Below are 10,878 nucleotides of genomic sequence, written 5' to 3' on the forward strand. Positions count from 1 at the left end.
CAGAAGGCAAAGCCAAATAGACTGTAATCTACAGACTGATAGTGACAGACATGGGCACACATGGGCAGCTTGTCAGCTAGGGTGTTTACATTATACAGCTACGTATGAAAGATTTAGACCAAGGCCGCAATAAATGCAGCTGATGAAAGTATGACAACAAAGAAAAGGTAATTTGGTAATTAAGAGACAGAAATAAAGTTTTGCAACACGATTGATACAATTCGAGACACATTTACTAAGTGTGCATCTGTGTTTGACTAACATACTAACATATGAATGTGCTGGGCCATGGTATATTATTTACATTTAAATTGTTTGAATATGGAAATGTGGGCTATGCATATTAATTGTGTCTTTAATCCCTTTTAACCCCCAGGGGTCCAAAAACGCGGGGACGCGTTTTGACGTGTTTTCTCCTTATCATAGCAGAATCAACTTAAAATATTCCATCATTAATAATCAAACACTTACGTGTTGGACATCATTTGAAACTCTGAAGGGTCCTCTTAAATTAGTGTACATTCACAATAACAACAGATCTTTGTGTTTTTGTCAAATAAAGAAAATAAACAGGGTGCTCATTCAGACATTTCTGTCTCCGCCAGCTGTCTCTCAAATCACGTTACAAAAATTAGTTGAAACTCCGCGAATACTCGTCACACAAACATAATACACATATCCAAAGAAAGCCTGAAATGTCTACTTTTAAACAAGCTAATTATTATCAAAAACAAATATTTCCTGTTTATATAATCTTCATTGAAGTAAAGAGAGTACCGTTTTTCCTGGCTGAGCTCATTATCTCTAATGCGGTCACGCCCACACGCTGTTGACATGGTAATGAAGAGACGAGCTGTTCAAACCAGCAAAGCGTAATGTTTGATAAGATTTAAAGACTTTAGCGCATGTTTGGATTATAAACTTTATACACACACGTGAGGAATATCTTCATTTATGTCTGGACATTGAGGAAGAGAAGCGTTTATCTTTAACGTTACCTAAGAAGAGGAACAATGGAAGGCGCAATGGAGGCGGATATATTCCTGAAGAAACTGTAAGTCATTTGTCTTCATTTATATTTGCTATCATGTAATATGTTATGGCTTGTGCAGTTCAGCCTACATAAGCAACCTCAACAGACTGCACGCTTCGGATTGAAAAACGTTCGCATTGTTTACAAACGAGTAACTTACGCGTGATCACGTAATGGCGGATTTCATTGTTTGCTGTACAGTGTTAGACACAGTTATTCACTTTCGTATCCTTCATGGCAACTTTGAGTAATGCTGCACTGCTGTGTCTTTTAAGTGTGTGCTGTAAGATTCCATGTTTACATGCTTATTTACAAACAAGTACGCGTGATCACGTAATGGCGGATTTCATTGTTACATGCTGTACAGTAGACACTTTCGTATCCTTCATGGCAACTTTGAGTAATGCTGCACTGGGGGGGTCTGCTGTAATATGATATTGTTTACATGCAACGCATTCCATACATTGCGTTTTACACGCGACACCGTTTTATTATGAGCTCCGCGTTGTTTACACGGAGACTCGCCTTTTTTTTTTAATTATAAATTTACCTTGGCCAGTCTACCTAGGTGTGTGAAAGACACAAATCACATGACCAAATGGTGGCGCAGCGGTAGTGCGTTAGGCCGCCATGTGGTAGACCCAGGTTCGAAACCCGCGTAGGCCAAGTTTTTTTTATACAGTATATTGAGTTTAGGCGACCACCGTTACAAGTGCTATCATTTACCCATCAGTTATGTATGTAAGGGTATTTCTGTGGACAATTTATGCTAACAGCTGTTCATAACTCTCTTACAGGTCTGCATCCCTCTCATCAGTAAACTATGAAGTGGAAAAACATATTCACACTCTTTGGACATAAAGTTGTATGGTAAAATGAGCCACATGAAGTTTACAGCTCTGTTGTTTATCAGTTTCTTATACAAGTTAAGTTTTTGAATAGGGTCCTACTGACCTTCATTTCTATTTTGATTATATTGTTAACTTCTTAATAAACCTCAAACAAACATGTTCATTTGTCCTCACATTCTTTACTGTAGTTCCCTCCTCCCTCATTATGCAGCTCATTATGCGAGCCTTTGTTTGCTAGCTGTCAATCAATCCTTCTCGCATACGGCCCCTCTAAACAAAAAGTGTCTCACAATTTCTAAATCAATATACTGGTTTATGGGAATGAGTAGGCAGGATGATTTTCACATCATTTTAAAGAAAAAACTCTAGACTACTAGATTCTGTTTAGGAAAGTCTTGTTAAAACATGTTTAGTATGGGTTTTGTGGACTTATATCAGTGACTTAAAATTTTAGCTTTTTAAAAAACCACGCATAAACCTTTTTCTCTCAAAAATACAAACATGTACATACATGTAGCTCATATAATATTTTAGCCCAGTTTGTGCTGAACACAGTGGTATGAGACACTTGCCATTATTATGTTTTAAAGCAACTGAAAAAAGACCAAATGTAAGAGCATGTCAGAACCTCTGACAGTGTCCCAAAATGGTCGGACCCCAGAGGGTTAAACTCATAAAGAAAGTTTGCTAACCCACAAAGAAAAAAATCTAATTTTCTCTAAAACAATGCTGTTTAGCAACAGGAGGACAGATTTATGAAACATTAATCAGTAGCTGCGTTTACATGGACATTTGTAATCCGTTTAAATGATCAATCTGAATAAAAATGCTCCATGTAAACACCTCAATCGGACTAAAAAGTGCCAATCTGATTAAAAATCTAATCCGCTTGTTAGGGGTGGTTTATACCGTTTGTAATCCGCTCAAAATGACATGTATACACTTGATCGGATGGATAACTGAAACTGGGAGGCTCTGCGCATGTGCCATCTTTTCTTTTTTTTAATGGCGGTTGGCAAACGCACTGAAAGGTGCATTTCCGCCACCTACAGGACGGGAGTGTGGAGCATATGCACACGTGCAATGACGTAGAATTCCCGTAATGACATGTGACGCAAATAACTCGTGTTTGTTTTGCTGAAGGAAGTCACAAGAAGTGATTGTCTTGTTAATCTTGTTCCTATTATCCGTCCAATTCCCCATAAAGTGATACTAGACAGCGTTGTCCAGTCAGTCCATGATTTATTCTCTGATCTACAAACGCGTGTATTTGGACTCGCGAACGGTCCCTGCAGCACGTGTGAAGTAAAATACGCTTTTTGGGCACACGTGAATGGGTGTTTTTGCTGCTGCTTTATAATCAGTGAGGCACAAAGCAAATCTTGAAACAGCGTGAAACTATATTTGTGCAATGTGCGCATGTCAAATGATGTAAATCTTGTGTCATATAAACACGCACATCAATCCGATCACATTATTAAGTGTTCATGTAAACGCTATGATAGGATTTATTAATCGGAAGGATTTTAATCCGATGGAGGCAAAATGTGTCCATGTAAACGTAGCTAGTCTGGCTGGCTAACAGGTTTTTATAATATGTGAACTTTAAAGACCTAATGTAACCAGGATGCTTTTGTGTCATACAGCGTTATAATCCTTCTCATGTCCGTTTTTTATTTGTTCCGTTTTACATCCAACTACCCCACCAAAAAAAACTTTAGTCTCTTGTATTTGTTGTCTTCATTCTGATTCAATAAACCCAATCCACACAAGCTCTACAAACTGTATATTATTTTACAACTCATTATGGATTTTCTATTTGTATGAATGCCATTTAATCCCCGAGGTTCTTTACACTCATTTTTGATACTTTTGATTTCAAAAACAGCATCTGTGTGAAAATCCCTCAGACGATTCCCAGTGCAACTTCAGCCTCTCAGATAGCTCACATCAAAACATAAAGAGACATAAAGAGACTTAAATGGCAAAAAAGAAACTATTTGGAATATTTAATAATATATAATAAAAGATTTTGATTTATATATGTTTGCTTATATATTTCTTAACACTGTTGCAGCATCTATGGCTATATTCATGGTAAGAACCGATAATCTACTGTACACACAAGTTGACAAGTTGGGGAAGCACAATTTAGCATCTCCAATTCACCTAACCTGTATGTCTCTAGAGTACCCAGAGTAAACTCAGACTAGCTGCGTTTGCGCAAATTGAAATAGCGAAGTGATAATGCGCCCAATGGAAACACACCAATTTGACATAAACTCCCATATATGGCAAAAAAAAGTTTTTACACTCGGATGAAGTTGTTTTTTAGGCAAATCGAAAATAAGAATATATCGCAAAACTGCAAACTGTTTTTTTTTTTTTGCATTTACAGGTCATCTGACATGCATAAAAGTCACATGATTGTTTTTTAAGTATGGCACGGTATGTTTGATTGGAGGACAAGACAGAAGAGGTGTGGTCGACTTCATGTGGGTTTACGAGAACCATCAAGCACATGACATCAAAACACAGCGAGAGTGATTCGGGAAACAACTGCTCTGTATGCTTTCGAGTTGTTCTTGCGGTATTTTCATGCCATGAAAAACACCTGTCGTCATGGTTTTTGGAATGACTTTTCGTGAGACATCAAATTATGTTTTAGTCGCATAAGATCAATTAATGGAAGCGCTGTCATTTTAAAGTTCAAGTTTTACGCAAATCTTTAATGTAAACACAACTACTGACACAGGGGGAACATGTAAACTCCAAAAAAAAGTGAGGCAACAGTGCTACCTATTGAGCGACTGTGCAGCCCTTTGATTTATATAATCATTATATTTTAAGAACACCTATTGTCCGATTCACGTTTTTACATTTTCTTTGGTGTGTAAGTGTGTATTAGCACATGTTAACAATATGCAAAAGGTACAAACCCCAAAGTAAACGATGACGTGAGTTATCATCTCCAAAGTAAATCTCTTTTCTTGGACTACAACAAACACACGAATTGTAGGCAACAGTTTACTTCCTGGGATTGGTGATGCAGACAAGACCGACATTATCATAATTCCTCCGCTTGGACTCACAGCCTGTAAGTTAACTCCTGTTAGCAACCAAATCTTTCAAACATGGAAAGGAGCGTCACATTTCCTGCTGACGTCAGAGGTATTCAGTCCAATCACAACGTACAAATTAGCTGGCCAATCAGGGACACACCCCTTTCCAAATCCGTGCGTTTTAGGAAGAGAGTGAAATCTGGAGCTACAAAAATGTACGGTGTGTGGGAAATAATGTGTTTTTTAACCATAAACCATGTAAACACACTGTATAATACCAAATACACAAAATACATGTTTTTTTAGCAATGAAATAGGTGCTCTTTAAAATATTTTAGTGCCAAATGTATAACTTATTAAATTCTAATATAACTAACTATAAACTTTATTTTACATTCATATATCTTGGCTTAACCAACATAAGGAGCCTTGTGGCATTTTTACTCATAAAGTATATTGTTATTAAGTTTAAGTTTAGTATATTTTGTTATGTACTGTACTGTTTTATATTCATTTGTAGTTATACATTTCCTAGAGTTAAATCTGTATCATAACTTATTAAAAACCTAATCAAAATGTGTTGTACCGTTGTAATTATGCCAAAGAGCTTACTGTAAGCTTATTAAATATAATATATGTATATATAAAAAATCAAGGCCAGGTATTTGCTGCCTGTAATGATTTGATTTCCTCTAATAGACGACCAGTTATTAAAACAGGTCACATGCTCATCATCTGCTATATTTGTCCAATCAATGTCATTAACCTCATAAATATGCAAATAACATTAACACAGGTTTACGAATGTACGTGAAATCTCAAAGCAGAAGTAGCAAAGATGAATTACTAATAGCACATTTCCACCCTCGGGCCAAACCGTTATAAAGAATGTAAACAATGTAAAACCCAACCACCAGGGTTTAAGAATGATCCAAGGTTAACAAAAAAAAAAAAAAATTAAAAATCCGAATGACCTTCTATCACAACCGAGAGACAGACGAGGAGAAATGAATAGAAGACAGGGGACTTGTGTAACTAGGCTGAGGTTACTTTCGTCTCTAAATTAATTATTTAAATGCTGATTCATTTAGCCATTAACTGGCGCACCGCGTGACTGCCGTAATGGGCACGGCAAAAGTGCATGTACCACCTCATACGTTAATCCATGACGTGGCACAGTAAAACCATTGAAAATTTTAGTGTTGACCTGTATACCATCAATAAGTAAGCATTCATCTCAGAGGCAGCTGTTTACATCTCAAGACTCTGACATTTACCGAAACAACAGAGCAGTCTCCATTTTTTTTTTACTCTGAACCGTGGCAGAGAGATTTGAAACGGTCTCCTTTAAGGACTGACATTGACAGACATCGTCCCTTTTTTATAATCGCATGCAAAGATCAGATTTAGATGCTAAATGCTAATGGATTTTGCTAAAATTAGGCAGGCCGATTATTGCTTTGATTTGATTTTGGATAGCAATTGATTTTCTTGCCTTTGATACCTCTTTCCACATTACGGTCATGCTTGCTAAACTGACTGGGTTTGGTAAAAAGGGTTAGTCCGTAAGGCTCAAAGCGGTGTAAAATCGGCATTACAAATCTCTTAACTACAGGCCACAGTACCGCAGGCAAAAAACACACATACGATGCTGCTCTTATATCATCATACTAAGAAGATTGATGGGTATTAACCATAAAGGACTTAAAATACAGCGTGACTATCCAGGCATGAGTTATATTTTTTCTTCTGCAACACCTTTGTACCTGTGACAGGCTCTGATAGATGTTGCTTATCAAGGTTGACAGATTACATATGCTGCGCTGTTTGTAAAGCAAAACAATCCTTTCAAATTCATGATATCCTTTACTTTGAAGCAATTAAAGGTCTGCAGGTTAGTTACTGTTGTGTTGAGCGCATGCAGGGTAATACAACCTTATATTTATGTGACTGTATAGAGAGCTGTCTAACACAACTGTACTGTAAATAGGAAATATTACATACATATTTAGCAATAAATAATGAAAGAAATCAACATAATATTTTCATTTGCAATTGTCAACATTATCACCACACAACACTGCATCTTATATAACAGAATTTTCATGCTGTTTATGTAACATTTATGATTGTATACACCATAAAATACGAGTTAATCCACTGAGGACTGATGCGAGTGGGCATGGAGAGGACAAATCCAGCCTCTGCCCCATACGACCGCACAGCTGGCACAGACTCAAGCCCTTCGATTCAGAACGGGTCTGGTGTAGCAGTGTGCGCTGGGATCCAAAAATGAGATCTTTTATGATTGTTACTTATAGGGGCGGTTTCCCAAACAGGGTTTAGTCCAAGACTAAAATGCATGTTTGAGCTGCCTTAATTTAAAAACGTCTTAATATATATCAGTGGCATTGTTTTGTTTCAAGATGCACATCAGTATTGTTTATTATAAGGTATGTTGGTAAAACCTATTATAACTAAGGCCTAGTCCTGGATTAATCTAAACCCTGTCCAGAAAACACCCCCTATAGACTTTAATAGGATTAAACATATAGAGTCAAACATCTCCTGAATCTGCTTTTCTCTGAGAAAAGACCCCACTAATCTCATGTGTCTCCTCAAAGTCTGATCTTAATGATGTCTAAAACATTGCCAACTCTACAAGCACGAGATTTTAACATGAACTAAAGCATTTTCAAACAACTCTTCCAAAATTAAATCATCTGACCGGTACTTTAGTGTGCATCAACAATTATCTCATTTATGTCCATTTGTATTTCTCAAAAATATTTGGAATAACATCTAAAACAAAGTTGATGCCTATATGTGAAAAGCCTTCATTATAACCTTTGACCTTCATTACAGTACCAATAATCAATATTAAAGGAGTATTCCACTTTCATAAAAAATGCTAATTATTAGTTTACGTCTTTCTTTCTTTGTTCGGTCGAAAAGAAATTCCGTTTTTTGAGGAAAACATTCCAAAATTTTTCTCAATTTAATAGACTTTAGTGGACCCCAACAGTTTACAGTTTCAATGCAGCTTTAAAGGGCTCTAACAATCCCAACCCGAGGCGTCTTATCAAAATGATTGTCATTTTCTCCCCAAAACATAAAAAATACGTACTTTTAAACCACAACTTCTCATCTTGCACTAGCCATATGACATACCAGTGTGACCTTACGTATTTCCAAACCGTTCATGAGCCCCATTCACTTCCATATTATTATTTTTCCTACTATGGAAGTGAATGGGGCCCATGGTTTGGTTACAAACATTCCTCAAAATATCTTCCATCGTATTCATTAGAATTTTTTTATAGAGGTTAGTAACAACATGAGGGTGAAAAAAGATGACAACGTTTTCCTTTTTGGGTGAACTATCCCTTTAAGCTTGCAACCTGTTTATATATGCAGCTTCACCACTGACTCCAACCAACAAACCCTTTTATCTACAGGTTTGCACACCTGTAAGTACGGTGAGTTTAGGCAGAATAGGACACTTGTTGACTCTAAAATAAATCTAGCCAAATCTATGCATTTTTCTTTTCAGTGTTCCTAAATTGGTCCTAACTTGGAATTTTCACAGAATAGTTTTCTGAGATTTACATAAAGCTATGTCAAGTCTGTAAATTAAGTGTCCATGTAGCCCAACTGATAGAGCATTGTGTTAACAACGCAAAGGTCATGGGTTCAATCCCAGTGAACAAACACACTGAATCTGATAAAACAATCTGGTTGAATGCATTGCAAGTTAAACTGGATGAAATCCTCTACCAAATTCATTAATATGTTTATAGTTGAGCATAAAATAATATCGACTATAGTATAACTATTCACAATATTCATCTAAGTGACGTCTGAAGACTAAAATAGAATTTAAAAAAAAATCTTGGATTTCTATGAGCGTGGGAACTCTGTGCCTTACAAACGCGCATCAATACATTGCGTTTAACGCGCTCTATGCGTTTAGGAAAATGGTATCAAAAAGTAAAAGTGTTCAAACGCGTGCAATACTCTCTCGTCTTAACGTGTCCTCGGTAATATGACATCAAAATACAGGAAGAAACTACAAATGTGTCCGCGTAAAGCTCTAAGTATCGCCGTTCGTGGGTCACGCCTCCGTTAATCAATAATTGAACGACTAACCTTCTGAATGAGAAACAAATGCGCGTAACCCTAACAAATATGAACGCTGACAGACATGACGACCAAGATAAACGGAGATGCGTTTGTAACAAAGCCGTTCTCTGGCAACCGTTTTCGCGCTTCGATTTCTATCCTGAGGAAACGTTACTTACGTGTAGTGCTGAGGAAAGCGGAGCGTCGCCGCTGCCGGTGATGAGACGCTGAGGAACAGCACAGTCTGGATTGAGAGGAGGCACAACAAACCGGAGGACTGAGGAAACATCGCCATTTTCCATTAAAAATGCAACAAACTGCCTGTATAAACGGAGCCGGTGGACACTCGGATGAGGATGACGCCGAGCTGTCGACGCGAGCGGATGCGCGTTAAGATCCAAAAAGCCCTGTTAATGTCTTGGTAACGGCTGTGAGGTATTGACTGGCCCGAAATGAGGCGGTGCGGAGACGAGCAGATGCGTTCACGCTACTGTCGCCACTGGCGCTACGCTCGTGCCGCCGCTGAGCCTTATTTGCGCTCTCTCTCTCTCTTTCTCTCTCTCTCTCTCTCTCTCTCTCCCCGCCTCCCTCTGTCTCTCAATATTAATGATTTAAATTCCTTTATTGTCTTTACATTGCCAAAGAACAGAAACATTACGTAGGCTATATATATTTTCACACATATACGTTAAAATACATTTAAAATATAAACCTCTCTCTCGCTATATATATATATATATATATATATATATATATATATATATATATATATATATATATATATATATATATACTGTATAAATGTCTAAGAACCTGTACCTGTAGCTACGTCAAGGTAGAAAAAAATGTCAAACCCTCAATTTCTCCCTGTCCTTAGCTTTAATTTAAGGGTGCTTTTTAGGCATGACAAAGGTGCACATTTTATTTAAAAGGGGGGACAGTGCAAAATATATATTAAAACATATAAACAAAAATCAAAATGCAATGTAAACAAAGATTTAGAAAATAGTTACTCCCTTTGCTACAAAGTCCGTGCGCTATCACAGGATGACGGACGGGGGCGCGCCTCGTTATCCAAGCCTATACATTTTTTTATTGAACAATTGACAGTAATATAAATACTACAGTAGTCTATCCAAACGTAAACGTAAAAAAACAACACAACATAAAGACATTGATGAAAATGAAAATAATAATATGCCTGTAGAATCTGACAGGCTTTCTGTTTTTTTGAATGTATATTACAGTAGTTCAACATAGTGCCTTTTAGTTAAAATAATGAAAGTGCATTACTATTAGGCAACAAGTTACGGCATAAAGTTACATATCTATTGGCATACCATGTAAAAACATGATATATAATATGTTGGTAAACCTTTAGTACCATGATATAACAACAATACAGTATACCTGAAAGTATGTTTTATGGACAGTACACTGCCAATACAGCAAAACGATGTGTAGGGCCACATCAGTACAGTAGTTATCAAGTGCACTATACATCAAACTTATTCAATCACTGTGATGCATCTAAAAAGTGTTGGCTAATGGTAGAATACTGTTTTTAGAGTTTTTAGAGGTTTTAAAGAGCACCTATTTCATTGCTAAAAACAACGTTATTTTGTATATTTGGTATTACAATGCGTTTGCGTGTTTTATGGTTCAAAAACACATTATTTTCCACATACCGTACATTTTTGTAGCTCCAGATTTCACTCTCTTTCTGAAATGCACTGATTCATGTACAAAACTCATTGATTTGAAAAGCGCTGCGTCTCTGATTGGCCAGCTAATCTGTATGTTGTGATTG

At 36.9% G+C, this 10,878-nt stretch overlaps 1 protein-coding gene across 2 annotated transcripts in view; it reads right to left on the reverse strand.

The window, feature by feature from the left end:
• cacna2d2a (calcium channel, voltage-dependent, alpha 2/delta subunit 2a) overlaps nt 1–9,613 on the reverse strand; it is a 256,533-nt gene extending 246,920 nt beyond the window's left edge. For both annotated transcript variants that reach the window (XM_055213696.2, XM_055213695.2), the window contains exon 1: nt 9,248–9,613. In XM_055213696.2, coding sequence (XP_055069671.2) covers nt 9,248–9,363 — 116 coding nt within the window. In that variant the 5' untranslated portion in view covers nt 9,364–9,613. The remainder of the gene's footprint in view (nt 1–9,247) is intronic.
• Between the last annotated feature and the right edge of the window lie 1,265 nt (nt 9,614–10,878).

The sequence above is a fragment of the Misgurnus anguillicaudatus genome, chromosome 8 (assembly GCF_027580225.2).
Source record: "Misgurnus anguillicaudatus chromosome 8, ASM2758022v2, whole genome shotgun sequence".
NCBI lineage: Eukaryota > Metazoa > Chordata > Actinopteri > Cypriniformes > Cobitidae > Misgurnus > Misgurnus anguillicaudatus.